This window comes from Vigna umbellata, chromosome 5 (genome assembly GCF_029865625.1).
Source record: "Vigna umbellata cultivar VRB3 chromosome 5, Vumbellata_1.0, whole genome shotgun sequence".
Lineage (NCBI taxonomy): Eukaryota > Viridiplantae > Streptophyta > Magnoliopsida > Fabales > Fabaceae > Vigna > Vigna umbellata.
Genome location: NC_142169.1, coordinates 31,371,913 through 31,399,630, shown reverse-complemented (window position 1 = coordinate 31,399,630; position 27,718 = coordinate 31,371,913). Strand labels below are relative to the sequence as shown.

General features: G+C 34.4%; 3 protein-coding genes and 1 pseudogene across 3 annotated transcripts; 2 read left to right on the top strand and 2 right to left on the bottom strand.

Moving 5' to 3' along the window:
* The first annotated feature begins 1,304 nt into the window (after positions 1–1,304).
* LOC124842100 (uncharacterized) lies at positions 1,305–2,601 on the top strand. Its single transcript, XM_047318515.2, has 2 exons — positions 1,305–1,828; positions 2,303–2,601. The coding sequence occupies exons 1-2, from the start codon at positions 1,406–1,408 to the stop codon at positions 2,372–2,374; spliced, it is 495 nt and encodes a 164-aa protein (XP_047174471.1). The 5' UTR covers positions 1,305–1,405; the 3' UTR covers positions 2,375–2,601.
* Positions 2,602–8,829: 6,228 nt separating this feature from the next.
* Positions 8,830–10,563, top strand: LOC124842161 (putative galacturonosyltransferase-like 7 pseudogene; annotated as a pseudogene).
* Positions 10,564–14,627: 4,064 nt separating this feature from the next.
* CSLD5 (cellulose synthase-like D5) lies at positions 14,628–19,123 on the bottom strand. The gene is made up of 3 exons (XM_047318577.2): positions 18,128–19,123; positions 16,929–17,733; positions 14,628–16,652 (listed from the first exon to the last, which is right to left on the bottom strand). Exons 1-3 carry the CDS (start codon positions 18,997–18,999, stop codon positions 14,877–14,879), a joined length of 3,453 nt encoding a protein of 1,150 aa, XP_047174533.1. The 5' UTR covers positions 19,000–19,123; the 3' UTR covers positions 14,628–14,876.
* Positions 19,124–20,785: 1,662 nt separating this feature from the next.
* Positions 20,786–25,373, bottom strand: LOC124842167 (syntaxin-43-like). The gene is made up of 9 exons (XM_047318600.2): positions 25,313–25,373; positions 24,984–25,205; positions 24,539–24,815; positions 23,404–23,493; positions 23,062–23,139; positions 21,813–21,890; positions 21,667–21,732; positions 21,514–21,594; positions 20,786–21,369 (listed from the first exon to the last, which is right to left on the bottom strand). The coding sequence occupies exons 2-9, from the start codon at positions 25,169–25,171 to the stop codon at positions 21,262–21,264; spliced, it is 966 nt and encodes a 321-aa protein (XP_047174556.1). The 5' UTR covers positions 25,172–25,205; positions 25,313–25,373; the 3' UTR covers positions 20,786–21,261.
* Positions 25,374–27,718: the final 2,345 nt, after the last annotated feature.

The window sequence follows — 27,718 nt, the reverse complement described above, 5'->3', positions numbered from 1 at the left end:
AAAACAATGTTGCAATATATTTTAAATTGTTTATTCCAAATGCAAATTGACACTAAAAAAGCTTATAAAGAAAACGACAAGGACTTCCCCATAACAGAAAAAATGGAGAAAATATGAAAATGTCGTCTCTCAACCACCAGCCGAAAGACGTAGAAGCATATTAAGGAAGATCACTCTTCAAAAGTCAACTTTAAGCTACCCCACACTCTATCTCATTTTTACTCTTTCTCAAAAATCGATGCATCGATGTCTTCATCCAAGAATCTGCAAACCAACGCGTTTAAGAACATTAAATAAAAAATACCTATCATGTCATAAATATGCAATATTATTTATAAGTGCATTCGCTAATTAAATGCTGATTATTTACTGTCAATCGTCACATTAAGAATTATACATTCTTGATATAACATAAAGAAATAAAGAAAAAGATAAGTTACACTAAAACTTCTAGGTATAATTATACTTATTTCAAAACTTATGCATAATTCGATATAAAAGTTTGTAGGGGCTTTAAATTAATTATGATAAAAAATTATAATTTAAAAATTATTTACAATGTCTTGATTATATTATTTTTCTCTTTAATATGAGCTAATCACTTTATTCAATTAATTGCCTTCTTCAACTTTCCAAAAGAAAGAAAGAAAAGAACATGGGATGCATACTGAAATTATATCTCTCCTAGGCAGACAACTGCAAGTAGGTATACTTGATTTAATATTCACTACGCAGACAACCACTCTTTCTCTATACTTATTATTTATAACCCTCCTTATTCATGGAATGTGTTGTGACATTGATACACAATCTTTTTAGAACACTAAGAAATTCTTCTAAGTTGGAACCATCATAAGTTTGCATTAACTTCAAGTATATGGCTATGGTAACTATAATCATAATGATATTAGCACAATCATCATTATTATTAAATGTTACGTGACGTAAACATTATACTAAGTAGCTTTTCTCACGAAAGTGCTGATATTAGTGGAATGAAGGCATGCATTGTGTGCAAGATCATATGATCCTAGTATTGAAAAAAGAAAACATAGCAATCTAATACGAATACGTAAATAAAATGGAACATCTTATGCACCTTTTTCTTTCTGATAGTACTGTTTTAAGGCGAACAGCCACAAAAAATAAAAAGCAGAATCATTTTTAGATTTTAAAAAGTGCTAAATAATGAAAGGGTAAATGTTGGTTAACTTATCCATGTTACATGATTTATTTCTTATTCAAGTACAGTGTATTATTTATCATTTTTCTTCGCTCCTTTTATTCTATATTTGTAGCGAATATATAAAGAGCATCAACGTGTGGCGAACTTCATTGCTTCCCCTTCTTACTTAACTGGTAGCTCTTTCTCTTCTGGTTTTGGTTGGGTTGGTTTGGTATAACAATGGAAGGTATCTCAGGGGGGTTGAAGAAGTATTGGAGGAGAAGCATATGGGGATACCAAAGACTGCATGGGTTGGAAGGGCGTAAGAGAGAAACGGTTCAGCTTGGAGAGAACCGAAGAAGAAGGAGATGGCGCATAAAGATCAATCCCAAGATGAAAATCCGCAAAATCTCTTCCCCGAAGAAGTTGGTGCTGTGGGTCAGAGACGCCTACATGAGGATGATGCTGGGTCTCGCTAGCTCCACCGCTGCCTCTGCCGTCGGCTACGGCGCCGACTCCACCTCCACCAGAGGTGGCTTCGAGAGGGGCCCACCGCCGAAGGAGTACGACCAGAAGATGATCGTTCATATGTACAAGTCCTTGATTATGGCACAGGGACAGTTGCTACCCCGAGATCCAACACCCAACCATGTCACCACAATGGTTACCACGATCTTATGATTTCTTTTTAATTACAAGAACATGTTTTTACCTTTATTTGATTCTTGAGGATTTGTATGCAAATAGTATAATTGAAAAAAAAAAAAAAACTACTTTTACAGTTTTTTTTTACACAATATGTTAAAGAAAAAAAAAAACACACCTATATTTTTATAATTTAGATAAATGTATCAAAATTTAAAAAGAAAAGTCTCTTAAACGCTAAACTGGCCTTAACTTGTTTTCAGCTTCCAATCCTTGTTTTGTTTTTCTTCGGTTTTAGGTTGTAATATTTTAATAAAGTTGCACGAATTACATGAATTACCTAGGTTGTTCCATTAGATCTGGCTTGGTTGAAAACAAAGTCTCACGTCGAAACATAGGTTTATACTTATATATAAGATATCTTTATTTATAAGAGATTTTTTTGAAGTGATACCAAAAGTTTTTTGAAAATTCCAGAATTTTTTTTTTCAGAAATCAATGATTCCCTTCTTTTACGGAAAACATTTTCCGGGATGGTTTGCTGGGATGGGAGTTGAAATTTGATGAGGGTGCATGAAGCTTTAGCCATTAACATTTGGTGTCTTGACCCAAACGAGGATCTACGGGGGAATGTGCGGCCCAGGCCCAGGCCCAATAAACAGTAATGGTTTGAAAAGAAAAAAAATGGCGACTTAGAAATCATCCGATGCAGGTTGATACCCATGTCAGTCCATGAAACATGACAATATAATTTTAAATATGTTATTTATTATTTTATGTAAATTTTCTTATTTTAGTGTCTTATTACATTTTTTTTATCATAACTAAAGTTTCTTTCACTGTATTATTTACACTAAAAGTATGCTTCAAAATAAGTTATTTTATTTTGAAATATAAAAAAAAAGTAAACAAAGAAGAAAAAAGTTATTCAAAAACTCACCATTATAAAAGAGAGGAAGTAATATATTATAACTTGTTGATATGTCTTAAAAATATAGTGAAGAGTTTGACATAAGAAAATTGTTTCAGTATAATCCTTGGGGCCGAGATACGAACCTTGTTGATGATTTGTAATCTCTCCTCTACTTCTCGTATACTTACTCGCACTTCTCGCACTGTGGAAGGTACCTGCGAAGATACTCCGATGCTAAAGTCATATATGAGTGACAAAATTTTTGTTCTTTTATTAATGAATCTCTCGTAATGTAATCTCCTTTTCTTAGAGTGAAAAACGTACCTTTTCTCCTAAGGTTCTTCTGTATTTAACCTAAAAATAAAATAAACTGATTACCTTAAAATTCGGTCAGTTGGTAATTCCAGTTACTTGCCTGTGATCCACGTAGTCTTGATATTTGGTTAGTTGGCCCCGTAACTTGCGTTATTACAGTTAGATATTTTTGACTATTTCTTCTTTAACTGGACTACCTGGACTATTGATCCACATGTGTTGGGTTAATTGGCCCAACTTCACTAAATGCATTTGGGCGCGCGCTGATTCTGGCATGATTGGATTGACTTGGCATTGTAATATCGCTTGACCTTTGTCGAACGCCTTGTTTTGCTTACGAAGGTTTGACGAGCGCTGTCAATTGCAAGATAATTGATGAACATTTGGTATAGCCGATTGTTTGCTAGTTGTTGCTATAATTGGCGTAGCGAGCGTTTAATCACTGTGGTTGATAATCGCTCGGTTTGACGTAGCGATCGTTCAATCACTGTGGTTGATAACCGCTTAGTTTGGCGTAGCGATCGTTTGGTAAATGTGATTGATAATCGCTCGGTTCATACTATACAAAAACGTATACTTAGAGCTCGTTCTCAATGCTGTTAGACATCAATATCTTTTTTATATAAATATATATATATATATATATATATATATATATATATATATATATTGATTCATCAAAAAACAAAAACTAAACTACATTTCATGAGAAAAAGTCCAGTTTGGTTTTGTGTTAATTACACATTTTACCATTCAGTTATCATTATTTTAAAAAACAACTACTACTTCATTATTCGTTTCTTGTAGATTTTACATCAATGTTTTTCATATTTTCAAGTGTTATTATGACCATTTTTTATATAATAAAATGTTTAGTATTCTTAAAGTATAACGTTATTATATATATTTTTATATAAAACAATGTCATTTTGTTATTATTATGTACAGTGGCTAAAACACAATGAAAAATGTTTGAAAAACAAGGTAAAAATGTGTAAACATTAAAGTTTAATGTCAAAATGTGCGTAAAAAAGGCAGATTGAAAGAAAAAATGTAAATGGAAATAAAAGTGTTGGGTGGCAAAATCTAGAACTAAGCAAATAAGTTAAGAAAGAAACTATTCTGTGTCAAAAGTGTGATGTCAAAAGTAAATAAATAAAATAGGAGATTCATAGAAATCCAATATGAATTTATTTACAACAATAAAAAAATTATATTATTATTGACATGCATGATTAGTTTATATTGTACTTATGTAATAAATCTTTTACCCCTAAGTCAAAGTAAAAACCTTAAGGCTACTTTCTCTTTTCCATCTTTCCCTCTCTCCTTTTTCCTTCCCCTCCGTCGCATATCTCCCTCCCTCCATTCTTCCTTCTATGAACCACCATCTTCACCTTTTCGTATATCTTCTCTGTTTCCTCCTTCACCCCAAATTCCACCTTTTATATCTCTTGGGAACTACCAAACTCCACCACCTCCTCCACCTTCACGTATTCTACCATCTTCTAAAAAGAGTTATAGAAGAACAAAATAAGAAGATAAAAAGTCTAAGTCACGTATTTATAAAATCTTTTGGTAAGAGATACGTTATGGAACCCTTAATTCGGAAGATATTTTTAAATTCAAAAATACATTTCGAAATACCTATTTTTCAATTTTATTTTATATTTCATAAGTTCTGAAAGGTATTTTTGGATTTAAAAATATATTTCAAACTCTTAAATACATTCAAAATGTAAAATAACTTTCAAAATAAATGTTTTGAAAATTATTTTGAATTCGAAAATACATTTCAAAATATGTTTTGAAAATATTTTTTATTATTCCTACTTGAGTGTTTCGAAATGTATTTTCGGACCAGGAATACCTTCTAGAATTTGAATAAGCAAAGAATTTTGGACCGGTTGTTTCAAAATATATTTCCAAATTTTAGGTCCACATTAAAAGGGAGTTGCTCCCTCCACCCCCACACATCTCTTCCTCCACCTCCCCAATTTTCTAAAATGCCAATTATATCCTTCTAAAATGACAATTATATCCTCAAAAGTTAAAATTTTTTATTTTTATTATTTTAATATTTTAATTTATTTAAAACTTCTGATTTACTTCTCTGCACCTCTTCCTCTCTTGCATTTCCGTTTACCTTTCTCTCTTCCGTAAAGCTTCTTTTCCATTTCTCCATTTTCGTTTATCATTTTCTCTTCCGTAAAGCTTCTTCTCCATTTCTCCATTTCCGTTTATCATATATAACATTTAAAATTATAAATTTAAATATAAATTACTGTAAATAAAATAAACAAATAAAATAAAAACGAAACGAAAAAGCAACGCCTCTGGACGGATGACATCCTTCAACGGATGTCAACATCCGTTTAAGGCAAAACGGATGTCGACATCCGTTTCGCCTTAAACGGATGTTGACATCCGTTGAAGGATGTCATATGTGGCTTATTGCAGGTGGCAGAAGAACCAGAACAATTGTTGCAGTAGCTAGCCTTGTCTATGATTCAGTGAGTTTTGGGTTCTACAGCATTTTCAATTATTATATGTTTAAAGTATATTTTTCTGTCTCTTTTATTCTATAGAGTTATTATTGTATTTAAATGTGGTTTTTTAGTAAGGTATGTGTATTCTGGTTCCTTTCTTGCATTTTGTCCCTGCACCGTTAGATTGTCTGTGTTTAGGCACCGCATTAAAATTTCTTGTAACGTGAAAATTTCAGCTTATATGCACAGTAACTCCAGCGTCCAGCAATATGGAGGAAACTCATAATACCTTGAAGTTTGCCAGCAGGGCAAAACGAGTAGAAATATGTGCTTCCCGTAACAAGGTTGGCTCAAGTTTGTGATATCTATCGAATTGCATACCTATAAGCATGAAAGTTTGCTTATTCATTGTGGAATTCTTTAACAGATTATTGATGAGAAATCTCTAATTAAGAAGTACCAGAGAGAAATTTCTGTCCTGAAACTAGAACTTGATCAACTAAAGAAAGGGATGCTAGTTGGTGTCAATCATGAGGAAATTTTGACCTTAAAGCAAAAGGTTTTTAGCTATCCTGATATTCATTTCTACTGTTAGTTGTTACTTTTTACACACGCTATCTATGATTTGTAACAATCTTTGCTTTTCTAATTGTTCTGTTCTGTTATATGCGTAGTTGGAGGAAGGTCAAGTGAAAATGCAATCAAGATTGGAAGAAGAGGAGGAAGCCAAAGCTGCTCTTATGAGTAGGATCCAGAGGCTAACCAAACTCATTCTTGTTTCGTCAAAGAATGCAATTCCTGGATATCTAACTAATGTATCCAACCATCAACGAAGTCATTCTGTAGGCGAGGATGATGTGAGCATCCTTCAGTTAATTACAGCAAATTTTTTTTTAATATCGTTTTCAATTTTCATTTCCAGTGTTTGTTTCCTCGCACTAATTTAGTAACTCATTTCTTATTGGACATGCACAGGGGCTTTCATGTAAACCATTCCTGAATGCCCTTATGTTCAAATTAGACTTTCATTATGGACCAAGTGGCAAAGACGTTAGAACGTGTTTTTTTTTTTCAGAAACCGGATGCCTTGCCTGATGGTGTGTTGATTGAAAATGAGAGTCAGAAAGATACTTCTGCGGTGTCATCTGATCATAAAAGATCTTCTAGTAGATGGAATGAAGAGTTCTCCCCAGCTAGCAGTACTATAACTGAATCAACACATGCTGGTGAATTGATCAGTAGAACAAAATTGACAATGGTAAACTCAATTTCTCTGTTACAATGTGTTTTTTTTTTAATTTTCTTTTTTATCACACCTCAATTCATGCTTTTAAATAAGTTTCTCAGATAGATAGATGATGTGGAATTAAGATGAAACCAGTAACTAACAAAAAGTATATATCTAGGCCAAGTTGTTGTTTTTTTTTTCCCTTTTTTCTGATGTCAATGCCCTGGGTGATTGAGACGTGTACAAGCTAGAGCATCCTTGGGAGGACATTTATCTAACTGGGACTGCAATCACATATTTCAATTTAGCCAAACCGTGGTGCAAAATACATTCGCCAATAGAGTTACTTAAGATGAATTGAACATTGGCATTGCCTAGAGAGTGTTATATTTCATTTTGGTTCCTTAATGATGGAACTTAATAAAGAGTATGGAAGGATGATCTTCCACAGAAGTCGCATTCGCTTACAATACATTAAATCTAATTGGCAATGGAAGTGAATAAACTGGTTTAATTAACATTCTTTTATTTGTCTGACTTTTTTCTTACTTTTTGGCCTTTTTTCCACTTTTGAGGTAAGCAAGTCTACCTGGATCGTTATGCCAACCATTCCTTTTGTTTTCCCTATCTGAAATTAAGGAAGATGTAACTTCATCAAAAATACAAGTTTTTGTGCTGGTAGTCTCCCTCATCAATTTTTCTTTTATTAACAGTGTTCTGAAAACCGAGAGTTGCAAGAAAAGGTGAAGCAGCTAGAGCAGCAACTTGCAACAGCTACTAGTGGTACATTGTTAACGTCATCTGAACAGTGTTCATCAGGAGAACACGCTGATGAGTTGAAAAAGAAAATACAATCCCAGGTAGATTTTCTTTTGTAGTAGTATAGTTGAATATTTTTGTTGGTTTTTCCCTTTATATAATTTTGTATTCCCATCTCATCCTGTACTAAATGGCCATTTCTCTTCCCTATTTTCAGGAAATTGAACATGAAAAGCTAAAACTAGAGCAAGTTCACTTGTCAGAAGAGAATAGTGGGTTGCGTGTTCAGAATCAGAAACTCTCTGAAGAAGCTTCTTATGCCAAAGAACTGGCCTCTGCTGCTGCTGTGGAACTGAAAAATCTGGCTGGGGAAGTGACAAAACTTTCATTGCAGAATGCAAAGTTGGAAAAAGAATTGATGGCTACGCGAGATCCGTTTTTTATTACAACATGTTTTTTATTAGCAAAACGGATGTCGACATCCGTTTCGCCTTAAACGGATGTTGACATCCGTTGAAGGATGTCATCCGGCAGCGTTGCTTTTTCGTTTCGTTTTTATAAACGCACTGCACTATAAACGCACTGCATCACCTACTGTACCGAGAACAAGAGGAAGATTGCTTGATAATTCTTTTCACGATCACCAAGCAGAAAAATATTTTATTCATACAAGGAACTACGTAGGTTATCAGTTAAATATGTTATAAATGAATAAAATTAAAAAGCAATAATTTTAAAAATAAAATTTTACTGAGGGGCAAAATAGTAAAGGAAAGGTGAAGGAAGGGGCAAAAAAGTAAAGAGGAGGTGGAGGAAGAGATGTGTGGGGGTGGAGAGAGCAACTCCCACATTAAAATTCTACAGCCCATGACGATTACAAAGTAAACCCAGATCCAATGTTGAGAAATTGAACAAAGAAAGAGATGGGTTTGATTTATTAGCTCCGCCATTGGATGGTATACTTTAGTAAATAAAAGGAGACATAGGCTATTTAAATGAATACAAATGAAAACAGTATATTCCAAAAAAAGAAGAAGTATGTTTTTGGATCTATTCTTTTACCCAATAAACTTGACCTTAAAATGCTTCTTCTAATGGTGGTCTAAGGTTGAAGAGTTGAAAGGGTGATAGTGTCGTGTAATTTCTGTAAATGTATTATTTTAAAAATTTAGAAAAGGGTTGAGATTAAATTATATGTATTTTACTTATTTACTTAAGTGAAGATGATTTTTGAGCAAAATGATTTGTATTTAGTAGTATGTTTGAATTTTGGAAAAGAGAGAAAAAGAGGGATTTGAAAATAGTATAGGCGGGGAGGAATGGGGAGAATATAAAAAGAGAATGATAAGAGTGTTGTTTGTGGAAAGGGTGGAGCAGTGAAGTGCAGTGCATTTGAGTGGTGGAAAGTGGAAAGTGGAAACCGCAATCGCCAAGCTGGAAAAAAAAAGACACCTTTTTCCCTGTCGCTCCCTTATCGCCTCCTTTCCCTTCAACACCAACCCACATTACCATTACCACTCACACATGGCCTCAACAACAACACAACCAGACTGATAATAGAAAGCGCCACCGTGCGCACGTTACCACTGCTTCACATGGATTATTCATCCACACTCTAAACGCAACCTGAACCCTAGCGGAGGAGGGGGCAAAACCCACAAAACCAAAAAAAAAAAAAAAAACATGTTTGGGATTACGAGATTTTCGGGGTTTTTCTCCGCCGCAATGTTCGTCATTGTTCTTATCATTCTCTCCCCGTCTTTCCAATCCGAAGCAATTAGATCCTCCCACCGATTTTCCTTCCGGAAAGCCCTCCCCTTCCGTAATGCACACGAATGCGCCTGGGTTTCCGCCCAAACAAAAGTCTGCGACCCTTCTTTAGTCCACGTCGCCATAACTCTCGACGTCGAATATCTCCGCGGTTCGATCGCCGCCGTGCACTCCATCCTCCGCCACGCCCTCTGTCCGGAGAACGTCTTCTTCCATTTCCTCGTCTCCGACACCAATCTTCAAGCCCTGGTGGACTCCACCTTCCCGCACTTGAAGTTCAACGTCTATTACTTCGATCCCAACACTGTCTCCCACCTGATCTCCTCCTCCGTGCGCCAAGCGCTGGAGCAGCCGCTCAATTACGCCAGGAACTACCTCGCGGACCTTCTCGAGAGTTGCGTGGAGCGAGTTATCTACCTGGACTCCGATCTGGTGGTGGTGGACGACGTGGCCAAGCTTTGGAGCGCGAGTCTGGGCTCACGCGCCATCGGCGCGCCGGAGTACTGCCATGCGAACTTCACGAAGTACTTCACGGCGGGGTTCTGGTCGGAGCCGAGTTTGGCGGGGACGTTCGCGCAGCGGAGGGCATGTTACTTCAACACGGGGGTGATGGTGATGGATCTGGTGAAGTGGAGGAAGGAGGGGTACACGAGAAAAATCGAGAGGTGGATGGAGATTCAGAAGAGTGATCGGATCTACGAGCTGGGTTCGTTGCCGCCGTTTTTGCTGGTGTTCGCGGGACATGTGGCGCCCATCGAGCACCGATGGAACCAGCATGGTTTGGGCGGGGATAACGTGAAGGGTAGTTGTCGTGGGTTGCACCCTGGTCCGGTTAGCTTGTTGCATTGGTCCGGTAGTGGAAAACCCTGGCTCCGTTTACATTCCAAACGTCCTTGCCCTCTCGACTCTCTGTGGGCTCCCTTTGACTTGTACGCACAATCTCCATTTTAACTAAATTTTTATTGCCTGGTACATACATATTACACTCAATTTCTTGCTCCTCTGCCATCATTTGCCTAGTTAGATGTTATTATTATTCCTGTATTTCTTCTGTAGATGCCTTTTCTGTCATTTGTATTCTATTATTTTTCTGCCATTCCTCACTTGAAAATAAACGTAAATGAAAGAAAGAAAAGGTAGATCTTTCGATTTCTTCTTGTATATAAAGTGGTGTACTATTAATTTATTAGTAATTGGTGACAATTAGGTCCCAAGTGTGAACTGAAAATTGTTGTGTGGATTATTTATTCTTGAATCTATACCAATGGAGTTGAGTTCATAGAGCTGGTATGGTATCCATAAGAATTTTTATTCTGTATTGTATTCAGTATTTGGCTGTCAGAATTCGAACAAGGTGGTCTCGCAAAGAAAATGCATTCAAGAGTAAAAACAAGAAAAACTTCGAATCCATTAATAGTTATGATATATGAGCTTGAGTTAGTCTTAGTAGTAAAAACAAGAAAATAATATGAAGTTATGTAAAATAATATCTATTATGTAAAAAAATGGATTCTAAAGAGCACTATGTTTATAAGTGTAAGTTTATAAAAGCTGAAGTCGAATTTGTAAATGTTGTTAGTACTACTGTTCTGGCTGGGGGTCGCCCAGGATGTTGAATGAGTAGTTGGTTGTGGACATTCAATTTATTGTGGGTCTGAATGACCTTTCCTGGATTCGCGAATCTAAGGATAGAGTGGTTTGCATTTTATTCTGTTACCTTTTTTATCTGTGATGGGGGAGAGGGAGAGTTTGCTGCTGGTGGTGCTTACCGGCTAAAATAGAAGTTGATGGCTAAATGTGGCATCCAATATGGCCGGCAGCGGTGCTAAATTAGGCAGTAGAACAATCCAAGGAGAGGTTCTGCCTTTGGATTGTGTTGGCAGCTAGTCTAAGGGAACCATGCTTCGGTGGCAGTGGCGGAACATTTTTACCTATCTTTCAACCTTTGTGTTCTTTTCTCATAGCGTGTCACTCTCGCTTTGTCCTTTGCACCGTATGCATAGCTGGCAATTCTCTGTCTTCTGTGTTCTTTTCCATCATTGGATTTATGCTTCCACATTTTTCTATCCTACAACTAATGAAACAAAAACTGGGTCCTACTCCTATTCCTCAATCCAGACATTGTTCGATGCTTTCATTTATTAATAAAAAATTATATAAAAGATTGTATTATGATAGCTAGGAATGGAACAAATTAAGTTATATTGTTACATCTGCTACTATTGGATGAGGGGTCCAGGTATCATTGTTGCTCTTAAGTGTTTCTTCACTGTCACTGAGATGTTTGGGGTCCATTTGCCAGAGTAACACTTTTTTGACAGTTTTTGTTGTGAAAACTGGAAAGTAAGGGGCCATTTGCCAGAGTAACTGCAGTCGCTAAGAATTGATTGCCTTTTTTTACCCTTGGACGAGAATAAAGTTTTTAAGAATTTAGCATTTAGAAGTTCTCTGTTGCAAATTTTTATTGCTGTAAGAATTAAGTTTTAGAAGTTAAACTTTTGAAGGTTTTTATTGGTCCGTTTTATGATAAATTTAAAAAAAAAAATGTGAGCTAGGTAGGTTGGCTTTCAGCACTGCTAGCTGTTGCTATATAATAATTGGGTATTAAACTAAAGTGGGGAATAAAGTCTTTAGTTCTGCGTTGAGGTTGGGATAATGTACATTCTAATAAAGGGTTAGGACATGTCTAGTGATGGAGCTAAAGCTACAGGCGAAAGGTGAAAGATCAGTTTTCTTTTTAGTTGACATTATTATATTCACAAATTGCAAACACTACTTTTTGGTTTCATATATACGTGTTTTGGCGGATATGAGATGTGGAGATAAAGGGCATTAGATGAGACCAAACACAGGTTACTTAATAGCACTGACCAGTCTGGTTGTAATAGTTTATTCTCTCGACAGACCATCTACCGAATATGGATTTCTTATGACTTTTTTGAGGTCTGATTTTTGATTTCATTCACGCTTCTTGACTCTTGGCACTTTGGAATGGTTTTACATTTTCTTAATAAATTTTCAGAGGGTAAAGCTACCTCCATTCAGATTAATTTTATCAATGCAGATATTTTTATTGATATTTATTGGAAAAGGGTTGAATGTAAAGGAAAGTAGCTTGGTGCTGGGGAAACTGGAAGAGGTAGGTGTAAATTTTATCTTATAAATTTTGTAGGGTTGAATGGTTTTGTTTTCTAGTCTTGTTTTCTGGTCATATCTTAGTGCGATATTCTTGTGGCAAAATGACAACGTAGTTTGTCACTGAAGATGAACATTGTGGTTTAAGCCAATGACAAATAGGTCTTTCGTCCTAATTAGGTGTCTAAAAGACTACATCAATTATTGCACACTAAGCACGAAATGAAATTTTTTACTTATACAAATTCTCATTTGGTAAGCTGTCGGTGTAACATCTTTCTTGTGCGAGCTAGCTTTCTTGGGTAAATTTCCTAACTCGTTCAATTTGTTTTAAAATTTATCAAAATGAATAATTTTAAAAAATAATAATAATGTGACACGACCTTGCAACTACAAAGTGAAGTGTTAAAATAACAAAAAGTTTCAGTATGATTGAAAAAGTCGTGTAACTTACACATAATTTAATTTATTTTTATTTTTTATTTACAATGAAATCGTGATACGATTTTAGTTCTTCCACACGGTTTTCTTCCAAGTGAAATCATGCAAACACATCATCACTTCATAAAACATTGATGCATGGAAGATTATTATATGTATAAACAAACTTTAATTATTAATTATGGTTTTTATTGCAGTAACCTTTTTAAACTTAAAAGTTTGGTAATTTTGGAAAAAACATAGTTAAAACACATTCTTGAAAATGCCTTGTTAAAAATGTGTTATTTCAAAATTAATATTAATAAAAAATGTTGCTGAAATCAATAATTAAAATTTAAGCAGTATATAATACATATAAAAATTTAAAATTTTGCAAAAATAATTATATAAACAAAATATATGTTAGATTGATTTTGAGGAATTTAATTTCTTTTTATATTTTACTTTTTTTTTATTTCTTTCTTTTATATTTGTTTTTTTATAATTATTTTCTCTTTATTTTGCTTTAAACTGTAACAGAGTAAAAATAAAAATCGCATCCTTATTGTATGTATCAATTTTTTTTATCTCTGATTATTATATTTTTTTTCTATTTATGTTTATGTTGTTTTTATTTTATTTGTTGAATTTTATTAGGATTAGAAATGTGTTTTTTTTTGTCTAATATTTTTTTGGCAACTTTATGATTTATGAGTTTAAAATATTTTATTGCATATATTTTGATGAGAAAATGGAATTTTTGCTTTATTTGAATTGTAGAATTATTAACTAGGTTAAGATTTAGTTTTTATAGTGAATAATGAAAAAGAAATTTCAAACGAAATAAGTAATGAAAATTAAAGTATCAGTTACTCCAACATAAAAGAGTTAAAAGAGTTATTGAAAGTTAAAGATGATAAAACTTATTTAAAATCAGTTATATCTTAATAAAAATTAAATCATTCAGTCTTATTATATATTAAAGAAATGTTAAATAAAATTAATTACAGTAATTTAATAGATAAGTTTAGATAAAAAAAAATTTAAATAAAGAAAAAAAAGTCTCATTCTTCTATTTTAAAACCTTCTAGACCACCCTTGAGTCGTCCTTAAATGTCTTCATCAATCAAATAGTGTAATAAAAGTATATTTTTTCACATTTATAATTTTTTAATAATTATTTATTTTGATAAATTTAAAATAAATTACACTAGTTTAGCAAATTTACAGAAGAAATTTTGATAAAAAATTTTAAAACCATATCTTCTCCCTCAAATTTCTTGATTAAAATTTTCACTTTAAGGGAATTTTATCTTCTTTAAAGACAGATTGCACCTTAAACGATAAATGTGGTTAAATTTTTAAAATTTAGTATATTTATTTATATTTTGTCACAATCTAAGTACTAATAATATTCAGTGGTATTAAAATGTATGTAATCATAACACTGATCATATAACGAAAGCATGTCGCTTTCTTAGAGCTATTTAAAATAACTTATCTTTAAAAAATATAATTAATTACAAATAAAATTATACATATAAAAAAATCCCAAAAATTTAAAAAAAGATCATGACATGTTTAATTATGTGATTTTACAACTTAGATTAACAAGTTTCGATAATTAACTAAATTTTAAACTGCCGTCTCTTTTTTGCAAGTTAAAAGATATTTTATCTTTGACACTGATTAACTCTTAAAAACATGATGTAAAAGAAGTGATTGCATTAATTATATATGCAGTAGGAAATTGCAGTTATCTCGATTAGTTGACACGCACGCAACAACAAAATCAAATTTATAAGTACAGTTATTGAAATAATGACAACATACATTTAGATGAAGAGAGACCATCTCAATCATTTGAGATGTTTAACAGTAAAATGTAAGGCTACAACATATGAAGTTAGTAACTTCGTTTCTCATCTGACCTACAGAATATTGAGACACACATAATCAGAAACTAAAACTCAAATGAATTTAATCTACTACATACATCATCTACCTCTCAAGTAAACTTTGTCGTCTGCTAAAAACTCAAGGAAATTTGAAGTTCATATAATCTTCTGTTATCCCCGAAGGAGGGTTTATGTATACCCAGAGCAAAGAAATAATAATGGAGAGTAATCCAGACCAAACATAAATGATGGTAGGAATCTTTCCTCTTCTTCCCATGAGACCCTTCGCAAAAGGATAAAGATGGCACAAGACCCATAAACTGAAAAACACCCCTCCTACTAGCCTGCTCCATTGTGGAAAGGGACTGTACATGGTCCTAGCCACCCCTACTGCAATAGCAATAGCATTCACCATCATAATAGTAATGGGAGGGATCATTAGAAAGCTCCACTTCACCTCATAGAGGTCAGCAAACTCATCATCTTCATTTTCTGAAGTGGCTGATTTTGAAGTTAAAGTGAATGATATTTCCACTCCGGCTATTACCTTCAATAACCCTTGTAAAACAGCAGCAGCGTGTGCACTTGTTCCACCAATTAGCCAGAATTGCTCATTTCTCCACCAATCATGTAGAGTGATTCCTGACCATTTGATTTCCAGCAGTGCAAGCAAACACAGTGTAATTGTGATACCCAGCAAAAATACTAGAAAAGTTACACTGAGAGATTGGACTATAAATTGACCCGAAAATAGAGACATTGCGGGTAGAAAGCAATACACTATCAAAAACATTGAGGTGAAAGGGTACATTCCTACATTTAAATATGCCACCCTCTGCAGGAACTTCATTCTTGGACTTGCTAATAATGCATTGTTAGCTGAAAAGAAGATTTCAACGGAACCTGTAGCCCATCGAAGCACTTGATGGAGCCTGTCTGTTAAATTGATTGGAGCTGATCCTCTAAAAGCATCCCTTTTGGTTACACAGTACACAGATCTCCACCCTCTATTGTGCATTCTGTAACCAGTTACCACATCTTCTGTAACTGAACCATATATCCACCCTACTCGTTTGCCCCATTCAGTTTTATCTTCATAGAAACAAGATATCACAGTTATTGCCTCGGCAACAGTGGCCGCATCCAATGGCTCACGAGGCACAGCAAGAGAACCTACTGGCCTTCCATGTGTTCCCTTCCCTTGCAAATCTTGAAGCAGCCTTCCCTGGTATTCCGCCACAGGAATGGATGCAGCAAGAGAAGTAGAATTACCAAATCTTTTGGGGAGAAGCAAGGACTCTATGTCTGCATCATCATCATTGTGATCACTATTTATTGGCACAGAAACTTCATCCTCTTCCTTTTTTGAGACCTTTGGCCTTCTCAGAAATAGCTTAATTTTCCTCTTGCCAAACCACCCACGATGTTCTGTGGCTCTAGGAGGACTAAATCCATACAGAGCTGTTCTTCTGAATATGCAGCCTGTTCCCACGTACATGGGGCCTTGTAAGCCATCAAGAGCTCTCATGCTCACGTCAAAGAACACAGTGTTGTGATTTGCATATCTGTCACTGGGGTCAATGCCCTCAAACCTTTGAGGAAACTGAACGTAGCATATCCTATCACCTCCCCTGTCAAGCATAAAGCACATACCTTCTCTTAGAGCCAAGGAGTTGTATATGTAATGATCACAATCAAGATTCAGGATGAATGGTCCATTGGACATGATGGCACTGGTGCGAACAAGGGCATTCATTGCCCCTGCTTTCTTGTTGTGGTCATATGCTGGCCTCTTTTCACGAGACACGTAAACAAGCATGGGCAACCTAATATCAACATCTGTTGTATCAATCAAGTTATCTCCATCAGTTCCTGCACCAAATTCCGGTTCTGCATTTGGTGGAGCTAACATTGCCTACACAAATACCACGAAAGATTCGGTGTTAGGATACAAGGTTAATTATGTTTTTGTACACAAAAATGTCAAAATTACAAGTTCTCGATTAAAAACTTTAAAAGGATCTAAAATCCTGATACAGGGTAAATTAAGTTCTGGTGCATAAGAATGTTAAAAGGTTTTACTATAAATATCTAAGAATTTTATTCGTTTGATTGTGTGTAACTAAAAACTTGAATAATGATTTTAATAAACACATGAGCTAAAAAATGTGTATTTTAGATGTCTAAAAACCTGAATTATGCCAGCATGGTCCCCCCTTGAATGGTCTTGTTCCGCTGATGCCCAAGTTCCTGGCCAATGAGAACCATCGGACATCCACGTAGCTTTGGGAACCTTGACGGGTTCGGAGACACTGGCATCTGTTTCCATCTGTTTCTTCTTGACTCGTAGCTCTTCATGAGCATTGTAAGCATTGGATCTTCTCCTAATGGACTCTGGCAAGGAGTTTATCCTCACTTTGAACTCATCATATTCCCTCTTCACCCTTTTCCTCTCTCTCACAAAGTCCAACCGGACCTTATTCTTGAGAAAATCACGTTTCTGCCCAAAATAAGCTTCAGGATTTCGGGGTTCTATATTGTGCTTCCGACAGAAAGGAACCCAAATTCTTGCAAAACTAGCAGTCTCAGCAAGAGCTTCAAATGTCAACAAAGCTCCACCATCATCAGACAAGTAACAGGCAACCTTCTCCACCGGATAATCAACTGCAAGGATGGAGAGAATGGTGTTGGCAGTAACAAGAGGAGGCTCCTTTTCAGGGTCTGCCGTGGAAACAAACACATCAATTCCTGGTAGATCAGATCTTCCTTTTGGATTCCGCAGGTTTGGAGACTCAAACTGTTCTTTCAGAACAGATAGATCAGTGACTCTATTCACAGGACAGAGTTTAGGAAGCTGATCAAGAATCCAAGAAAATGCAAACCATAGCTCACAAGTTATAGACATTGCCCACAGCCACATCGCTTCATGGTTTGGGTGTTTTATCCTCCATGTAAGAAATAAACCCAAAGCAACAAGACGCAGAAGAATAAGCATCCTGAAGTCATTAGAAACTAATTTACTCATCAACCAGAATAGGCAAGTACAGAAATCGTTACAAGTTGGCATAATTTAAAAACTGATGCAATCACAAGTGTCCTATGCGAGTTAATGCTTTAATATAAGATAGTAGATATACAAAACAATGACTTTTCCCTTTTATTGTTAATACAGAAAAGAACAACCAAAACATGGAAACATGGTATGCTATGGTTAGCATATAAATAAACTAGGTCTCTTGAACATGTTTTCAGAGTCTGATTCTTGAGCCCACGTGTACGTGAAAAATCAAGATTTAAAAGAAAAAAGGTACAACAACTAAGTAGCATGTTGAGAAGAAAGAATGCAGAAAAGAAAGTGTGAAAAAAGGTTTAGAAATTAAAGTGACTGACCTATAAGGACTGAGAATAGCAGCTGAAACTCCAACCTTGCGGGTCAAGGGTCTTTTCGCTTTCTTTCCAAAATCCGGAGGGGGTTCAAACCCGTTAGCACCGTAACCATCTTTAGGCCACACAGCGTTTCCATAGCCATATGTCCCCTTCGTCTCAAACAGCCATCGCGTGTGGTCAAATTCCGGAGGATGATTCTGCGCTTTGAAAGACTTCACAAGAGAAAACCTCTTGTCCAACTTAACCTCCGCCATGGAAGGCAGAGGCAGAGGCTGATCCTCACCTTCAGACCCTTCTCCCTCTTCATCGTCTTCATCATCACTCGCATACTTATAAGGCAATTTGCACCCAGGACACTTTCCTCCAACATTGTTCCCTCCACACTCTAAGTAACACTCCCTGCAGAGCTTGAACCCGCACTCGCATGGATCACACAAGCTTCCTTTCATTGGTTCCTCGTTGCAGCCCTTCATTCCGCAAACCGACGCGGATTTCGGCAGCGCTTCGATTTCCACGGAGGAATGGCCGCGCGTCACGGAGTTGTAGCCTCCGGTGAAGATCGTTCCGGAGATGAAACTCGTGCTTCCTTTTCCGTCCTCCGAGATTGTCAGGGGCTTGCGGTCGGGCGTCGGGGGAATGTGAACGGTGTATGTCACGTACTCGGAGTTCATTTCTTCGATGCCACCGCTTTGGGAAGTGCCGGTGCCGGAGAGTCTCCTACCTCCGCCGGAAGCTCGAAGAGGAGAAGTGGGGTTGTTGGTGGAGACTGAGGCGCGAGGAACGGGACTGGTTAGTCCCATGCTTCTGCGCCTACCTCCGGACGACACCGTTATGGTGACCGGAGAGGAAGAAGGGGACGACGCCGTTTTGACCATGTTGCTAAAATTAGAAGGCGTGAGGGATTAAAGAAAGAATAGTGAGAGAACGGAAATCCTCAATGGCCTCAACATAAGCGTGTTAAGAGTGTGGATTTTGAAGTTGGAGGCAAAAGCGGGAGTAGAAGTAGCGAACAAAGGTGCAACGGTCGATTTGAGACACTTAAATGCAACGGTCGATAGATCGTGACCGCTGAATTACTTCATGCTGGAGTTGATAGATCTGGACCACTAAAGTTTGAAGTTGCTTTCGTTTTATAGTTTCTTACAGAGATCTGGTCCGTTTGAGGTGTTACACGGAGCCAAAAAAATTTAAATTTTTAATACAATGTTTTTATCAAATAAATAAAGGAATATCATTGTAATTAAAATACTAGAAACGCGTTACATGTTTCATTTCTTTTGTACTTTAGTGATTAAATATTACAACGATTAAAATAAAATATTATTCCCGATTCAATTTTTTCTTTTGTGTTTTTTAATTCTACAGATGGCTTTTTAAACAATCTCAAATTCTATTTAACTTAAAATATATTTCTAGTTTCCACGTATTCTCATGTCTATTGCATCTTTTCTTTCATTTTCTTACATTTATGTTTCATTACTGTTAAACAACCAATTTGTAATTCGTAATATGAATATTTAACACAATACAACACACACAAAAACTATTGAAAATATAATAAATAGAATTGTTTGTTTTAAGAAATTTGAAGATAAAAATAAACATTTAAAAATAAAATTTATAAAAGTTTGAAAATGATTATATTTACGTGGAAAAAAAAAATTTTAAAAGATTAATAATAATAAGACTACATATTTATCCTTATGGTTAAAATTAATAGAAAATGAAATACAATTAAAAATAATTTGAAATAAAACATAGATGATTTGTTTTGTAAAAGTTAATAGGTGTAATTAATTTTAAATAAAATGTGAATGATTAAAAATAATTTTAATTAAATATTGAATTATAAAAAAATTAATACTTGATTAATTAATTATTTTATTATTATAACTTTTATTAATATTTTATTTAGATGTTGTATTATTTTTTCTATTAATATTATTTTTAAATATATTATATTTCATTATTATTATTACAATTATTATTATTATTATTATTATTATTATTATTATTATTATTATTATTATTATTATTATCATTACTAGTTTATTATAGATAAAGGACTGTAAATTTCAGAAAAAAATCAAAAAGTTATCTTGAAAATTATATTTTTCATCTTAAAGAAAGAGAATTTCACCTCCCTCAAATGTTCTCCCTCATTTATCCAAAGATCCCTCGAAGGAGAGAGACATGTCATTCTCACTCATTCTTTCACAAACAAAATAACTATTAAAAGGAATACAACCGAAGTGTCGTTTGAATGTTATGTTAGTATTTGAGGTGTTGTGGATCTATACTTTTTTTTTAGTTATTTTTAGAGAACGAATTAACACAATATAGTAGAAATATTTACGTTCTAATAATACAGTAATAATAATATGCTAAAGTTAAACACACTTGAATGAATTACATTTACGTTCTAAGTATTTTTAATAAGGATAATTTTGCTAAAGAAAACTATTTTCCACAGTAATAAATGTAAAGCATAAAAGAAAATTAATATTAGCATAAACCCAAGTTACTATCTCCCCGTTGCATTTGATTTCTAGTTGAAATATTTGAATTTCACTGACATTTAGTGCAAAAATGATTTGAATTTAGCTAACATTTCATAAAATCTGAGTTTCGACTTTTAACCCATAAAATATTCAACTCCTGTGAATAAAAATAATAATATTTACTCATAATGCTGAGTCACTATACAATTTTGAATTTATCTCCCTCGCAGAGTATAAACAGTGGCAGAAAGCTTTTAAAGAGATGAACAGAAAAAGAAAAAGAAAAGTTGACTAACATATATGATGACTTTTGGATTTATACAAGTTTTCGTCTTAAATACCTTCCAGCACGATTGTGTCTATCTAGCACTACTTTCTTTTTATTTCTAAAGGAAAATTGGCCACTGGGAGATGAACTACTATCTTGTTTACACGATGCAGTGCGATGCGATGCTATGCTCTACAATGTCATACCAGCTTGCCTCTAAATAAGTAGCCAAAATTGTTAGCTCAAGCACTTTAAGAACAAATACCTGAAGCGCATTTCCGTAGTTATCTTTAAACAGAATGCAATTTGATTCACATCGAACGGAAGAATTAACATGCTGCTGGCCGCTAAAGTGGTCTGTTATATGACTAGAAGAGGATCTCTTTGAGTATCAAGAGAACTAGCATGATAAAGCACATTATAACAAGTGATGTTGCACACATAATCATCCCTCCTTTTTTCTGTGTTCTCTCTGCCTGCAATACACAAGTATATGTTTGAAATGACGATAACAGGCTAAACAGCAGCAGAAGATTCCGAAAGAAAGGCACTCCAATTTGCAATCAAAAATACTGAGTAAAGTCTACTCAAGTAACCAATAGCATGAGAGAAAACAGAACCTTTTGCAACTGCTTGAGGCCCTCTTCAACGGACGTAGAAACACTCTGAATGTTATAGTCAATTCTATCCACAATTGTTCCCTGCACGAATACCAGCTTCATGAGTCACATTTTATTCTATAAATCCATTTTATACAATGGTGGAGCATTCACCTGGTCTATCACTAGGACAGAGAGATCCTTCATGATTTGAGCAAGTTCATGGACTGATTTAACAACCTACAGCAAATTTTACTTAGTAAGACAAGGTAAGCATAGTGATTAATCTTCAAGCAACACACCGAATGCATTCAAATTACCTGTTCAATCTCTCTCTCCCTTTCCACTGAGAACTGCTCACTTTTCTTTAGCTTTGTCATCTGCTCTTCACTAAAACCCTGAAGTTAATCAAATAACAAATATCATTCATTATCTTAATTTGGATATAACTTCATCCAGGATGAAGAAGAATGTAAGTAAACATTTCATAACTTCATTGCAAGGACAGAAAGTTGTCCAGAGAGACAAATTTCATCATGAGTAAAATGAGCCTAATGGATCACGCAATTCCTTTCAAGTGAAACATCATTTCACATTCAAATAAATGGTAAATATATCGTCAGATGTTCATAGATTCAAGAAATGATGAAGTTCTTCTCCACAAACCTACACCCCTTTTCAAAACTGACATTTAAAAGCTAAAAGGCATAGAACAAAATACTAGCCAGTAAATCATGTGTTGTACACATCCATAGACACTGCATAAACACATTGAATATTATTGTTTTCATCTTTACAGGTTTTAATTCTATTTTTAAAATCCTTTTTTTTTGCCAATACAAATTAGACAATTCAATAATTGGATAAATTTAGCTTATTATTATGCATACAGTGAATGATGCTCATTTTTAAAACATGAGTTCTATCGCGATCAAGGAAATTCAATATGTGTTAATTTTAGATTAAACTTTATACCTTATATTATAGCCATGTCGTGTCTTACGAATTTTAAAATTTGAGGTATATCCATGTCAATTGCATATAGTATTCATGTTACATGTCTTATTCATAATTCATGCTTTCTAAATTGAAAGAGGAGAAGAGGTCACTGCACATGGGCAGAAATCTTGCAGTTTTCATCATTATAATTTTGCATCAATAATTTCTAGAAAAGAAAATAAATCACCAACAATCACTTGGTAAGTAAAAATAAATGCATCCTACAGTGTTAGAATATATGAAATATATCAATAATACCTTTCTTTAATATTAAGAGTAAGTATCTGAAAGTTAATTTGATATTTGCTTATCACCTTAATGATTGGTTTTATATCTCTTTTACTATCTCATATTTTCTTTTTTTATTAACTAGGGTGTAGGATTTGGTACAAATACAAGTGGTTCATCCTTCGTAACATAACCATTACATTAATACACACTGCAAATAGTTTTTATTTTCTCCTCCTCCATCAGTACCTACATCTCCTATAATTGTTTACTCACAGCATAAGGTATCTTAAAAAATATGGCCCTGTCAGAGAAATTAGTTGCCAAAAGGAACACACATACCACATCACTGAATTCATCATCACGTGATCCAAATTTACTCCCGTTAAAGTTCATCTCCAAGTCAACCCCGTCAAAACCCTGCATGATTACACACAAATATAGACATCAGTGAAGCAACATAAACACTAATACAAAAAATAACACCGCAGTCCCACTGCTGCAGACACAGCAGAATCAAGCATTTGAATGTCGATAGAACTAACAATAGATGGAAAATAAAATAAAAAAACGATAAGTCGAGAAAAGTAGATTGATGAGTTATCAAACAGAGAATTAGACCAACCAAATTTGTGGCATATAAAGATTTTGGGAGAAAATAAGCCACACGTAAAAAGTTGCAACCTCTTTTTGCTGTTGCAGACGTTTCAAGTATGCTGACTGCTTTCGCCGAAGATCCATTGATAGGTTCTGAAGGTCTATAGCAAGGGAACGCTGCCAAAAGTAGATACAAAAATGCCAGTCATACAAATCTCAAGATCAAAACAAAACTGGCATATTATAAATTCCTAAAATTTTTGTAGCAACCAAGATCGAAGTAAATTTTCGCCCATTTACAAACCACTTCTCACCAAAGAACCATTTTCAAAATAAACAGTAAAATTATTGTGATGAAAGTAATAGTATATTTGGATGAGGGATTATAAGAGGAAAAGAGAAGGAAGGGAAACGCTTGATTAGCCATTCTCTTGCGTGGATAATCTACAAGGAGGGAGGGAAATGAAGATTTTTCACAAACCCTTCCTAACTTTTCTGAGGTGAAAAAATATATTAAGTCAAAGGAAAATTTTACATGGACACTCTTAAGTTTTCCTACACCTATGAAACACCTATTAAGAAAAAATATTTTTAATTTTGTAGTTGATGCTTCACAAATTCTTTTATATTTTAAAATAAAAGCATTATATCATTGGTGTTGGATGGATGTTCACTAAAAGATGGGGTGTTTGTTTATCATCACCCCAATACTTGTATTTTAAGTATCCCCTGTTTCCTTTACCTGGTGAATTGATAACATTAAAACATGAATAGGGTTTCACCCTACATTTTCCCTTCTTTTAACTCTCTTACACACCCAACAACAAAATTCAAATGAGGATAGGCCATAACTTCACATACAATACTCATCAAAAGCAAGGAGAAACAAGAAAAATATCCGAGTAGGCTTTCAAACGATGGGAGGAGACTAAGGCAAAATAAGGCCTCATAATCATAGTCAAATAGAAGACAAACTCTACGCAATAGCTTATATATCTTTGGGAAAGTCACCAGAGTCCTGAACTGACTGAGACCAAGCAGAGCTTAGGTTATCTACTTATCCACTAACTAACTTTATTTATTGCAACCACAACAAATAATTGCTAAAGAACCTATATCGACCTTAAGAACAGTAAGTCAATAACGGGCAACCTCCAGTGAAGAAAAAGCCAAAGTCTGAACAAATTAGTTTGCAAGGCATAATACACCAAAATTACCCTACCTGTACGTTTTTTCTAACATTAGAATCCTCAGAAGATCCGCTAGCAGCAGAAAGTCTTTTCAGCCTCACTTCAGATTTTCTAAGAAGAGATGTAATTTCCTGGGTGAGAGTCTCAATAAGACGCTGGTCCTCTTTGTCATCCCCAAAGGAAGGCAACAAAGCCTTCGAATGAGCTTTAGTTAAATCAGAAATTTTAACCCGAGCACGTTGTATAGCCGCAGCTATTTCTTCAGAATCATCCACCCAAGACGGCGGCAACCCCACAGTAACCGCATCCCTAACATTTTAAAGGTGTTATTAACTATAAAGTCCAACATCATTCAACACCTAGTTTAAGGCACTTACCCATAGGGTATCGCTATTATGCATGTGAATATATGAAATTAAAGAGCGGAAAGACTCTTGCAGAAACAAAATGGAGTGTGAATTGGTGAAAAAGTCAAACCTAGAGGTGGATGGGTCATCGGTGCTTAATGGAGCATAGGATGATCGATTGGAAGGAAGAAGCGAAACCATTTCAATGACGGGACCGGTGGAAGAAGCAGATGCGGCGGAGGAAGAGAGAGGAGCACGCACGCTCTTCACGGCGTCTCTGTGCTTCCTAAACTCCACTGTTCGATTTCTCGTCGCCATTGAATCAAAATTCAAGTAACCTCTCTCTCTCTCTCTGCTTTCCCCGGAAAACAACCAGCAACAAAAATCGTACCAGTTTTTTTTTTGGATTAGGAATCAAAAACAAGGGTCATATTTGTAAATTACTCAAGTCCGACATACCTTACTCCAGAAGAAATGAGCTTCCAAGCTCGTTTGATGTCGGAAGAATGCTGGTTAGGATTTTTAATAATTTTTTTATATATAGTTTCTCTTTATTTTAAATTATAGTTTTTTCTAATAAAACTCTAAATTTTAATTGGTCTAACTACGTTTGAATTCTTAAAATATACGCTTTAAATCTTTATAAAACATTTATGTCTCAATCTTTGTAAATTGTATGCTTTATTATGGTGTCTCTTGTATTACAAGCTATTTATTTCAGTCTTATTATTTAAGATATGTGTGATTTTGAGAAAACGAAGAATAGAGTGAAATCATTTATATGACGACTGATTGAGTGAAAAATATAAGAAAAAGGTATGCTTATGTACAAAACAACATAAATACTTCACAAAAGCAAAAGGCAAATCTGATATAAAAAGAAACATTTTTGTCTGTACTTTCTTAAACCTTCCCTTTCCATTTTCTTTCCTAGTATTGGAAGATTAACTCTTTTTCTATCCTTTTAAATGTTTTGTTTTTCCTTTGTATATTCAAACATTTCAAATAATTAATTTTGAGATGTGGTTTTACCTTTCTTCTTCTTTACCAAAAAATCTTAAGAAGCATTGATAATCGTTACGTTGTCTATGAATAAAACCTGTAAAATATTTTTTCTTATAGAGATCAGAATGATAAGAAAAATTTGTCAGTACTGAATAAAATAGTCCTATTCAAACTATTTTAATCTTCAGCTAGATTTTTGTGATGATTTATTACCACCCAAAAAAATTCTAACAATTTTATATCTTCAATTATTTTTCTTCTAATGTTGACAATAGAAATCAAAGCTTAACTTTTCTTAAGAGAATACAAATTAAATTGAGAAAAGCAATGGAAGCTAGAGGGTATAATTTAACCAACATCCAAAAGATAGAGAGGCTACAAATTTACATTTATGTTGCAAGTATAAATTACTACGAGTAAGGATTGGAATTTAGTATACTTTTAAGCCTAAAAAACTTATTTTAGCGATGAAGCGTCGTATTTATTATTAATTATATTAAGTGTGTAAAATTATAATGGTGTGTGTGTATTTATTTAAAATACTTTTTATTGAATTCAATGTTTAAGAAATCTTTTACTTTTTAATATATTTATTCATTATTTAAATTTAAGAAAGTAAGATTGAAATATGGTTAATGTTTGATATTTTATTAGTAAATTACAAAATTATCTGTATGACACATTTTTTATATCTTTAAACCTTCAAAATCCGAACTGGTTTTCAGTGGATGAGTATTTATAAGAATTTTTATTAAAATATTTATATATTTTAAGAAATTATTTATAAGTTTACATTATGTAATTCACACGAAAAAATATTTTTTTTTCACAAATATTCTTGTAAAAAAAATCGTACAAATATATCAAAGTAATATTTTGGTTAAACCCCTTTAGTTGTTCCTATTTATATAGAGTTTTTCCTGTTTGATCTCCGTTCTTTTAAAATTCTCAATTGAGTCCTAAATAGTGCTAATTTGAGTTAATTAGATCTCTACCGTTAAATTGACTTAACGGAGTTATATTTTTGATGAGTTGGAATATTAACATGACTAGTTTTTGAAAAGTGGCATTCTCACGAGGAATTTGATAAAAGAAACATTTTATTTTTTTTACTCTCTCTACAGTATTCCTAGCCCTACCTTATACCTTGTCAACGGTGCGGTGGGCCTTCTCTGCCAGCAAACGCAAGCGGTTGGAGGTTTGTCAAATCGTATTGCTCAGGGAGCGTTCCTGAGAAGCGATTCGCGGACGTAATTAGACGCTCAAAATGATCTTGTATGTCTGAGTTTTGTCCCAGATCTTGTGGAAGTTTCCCGATGAAGCTGTTGTTGAAGAGTTTCAGCTGATGCAGGTTGGGATTTGAAGCTAAAATTTCAGGAATTTCCCCCGAGAAGGTTGTCATTTAGGTTGAGAGAATAGAGACGCAAAAAAGCTATTGCATGTGGTAGTTCTCCTGTGAGATTGTTCTGAGAGAGGTCCAACAAATGCTTGATTTTGCTGTAACAGAAACTTGTGTTGAAGGTGGATGTACATGAAGACAAAATCAAGCAAAAAGCAATGAAGGTTGTCTCTAGAATTTCAGGTATTCAATTAGATTTCAAATTCTCGAGTTCCTCATCTCTTTGGCTTCTCTGCTTTCAATGCTCAAACAAATTGAGGGGACAAAAGTGAGGGTATAAAAAATGAAAAGATAATATTGTAGTACAGGCAAAGCTGGTTTTCTTTCACTCAATTCGGTTGAATTAGCTTGAATGAAACTGGTTTTTGTTTCAGGAGATGAAGTCCAGAGAATATAGCATCAATGGCTCAATTACTAAAATTGTATTTGAAATACTGTTGAGGTGTGGAGTCAGTTTCTGT

Bases quoted from the DNA above. Each gene is read 5' to 3' on its own strand.
- CSLD5 (XM_047318577.2), bottom strand. From the start codon at position 18,999: ATGGTCAAAACGGCGTCGTCCCCTTCTTCCTCTCCGGTCACCATAACG. The intron at 17,734-18,127 runs GTCAGTCACTTT...TAATGACTTCAG, and splicing joins GCTATTCTCAGTCCTTATAG to GATGCTTATTCTTCTGCGTC. The intron at 16,653-16,928 runs GTTTTTAGACAT...GTATTTGTGTAG, and splicing joins ACCATGCTGGCATAATTCAG to GCAATGTTAGCTCCACCAAA.
- LOC124842167 (XM_047318600.2), bottom strand. From the start codon at position 25,171: ATGGCGACGAGAAATCGAACAGTGGAGTTTAGGAAGCACAGAGACGCC. The intron at 24,816-24,983 runs GTTTGACTTTTT...TTAAAATGTTAG, and splicing joins GATGACCCATCCACCTCTAG to GGATGCGGTTACTGTGGGGT. The intron at 21,595-21,666 runs GTGAATGCTCCA...GTATTCGTGCAG, and splicing joins CTGTCCTAGTGATAGACCAG to GGAACAATTGTGGATAGAAT.
- LOC124842100 (XM_047318515.2), top strand. From the start codon at position 1,406: ATGGAAGGTATCTCAGGGGGGTTGAAGAAGTATTGGAGGAGAAGCATA. The intron at 1,829-2,302 runs GTTACCACGATC...TTTTTTTTTCAG, and splicing joins CCAACCATGTCACCACAATG to AAATCAATGATTCCCTTCTT.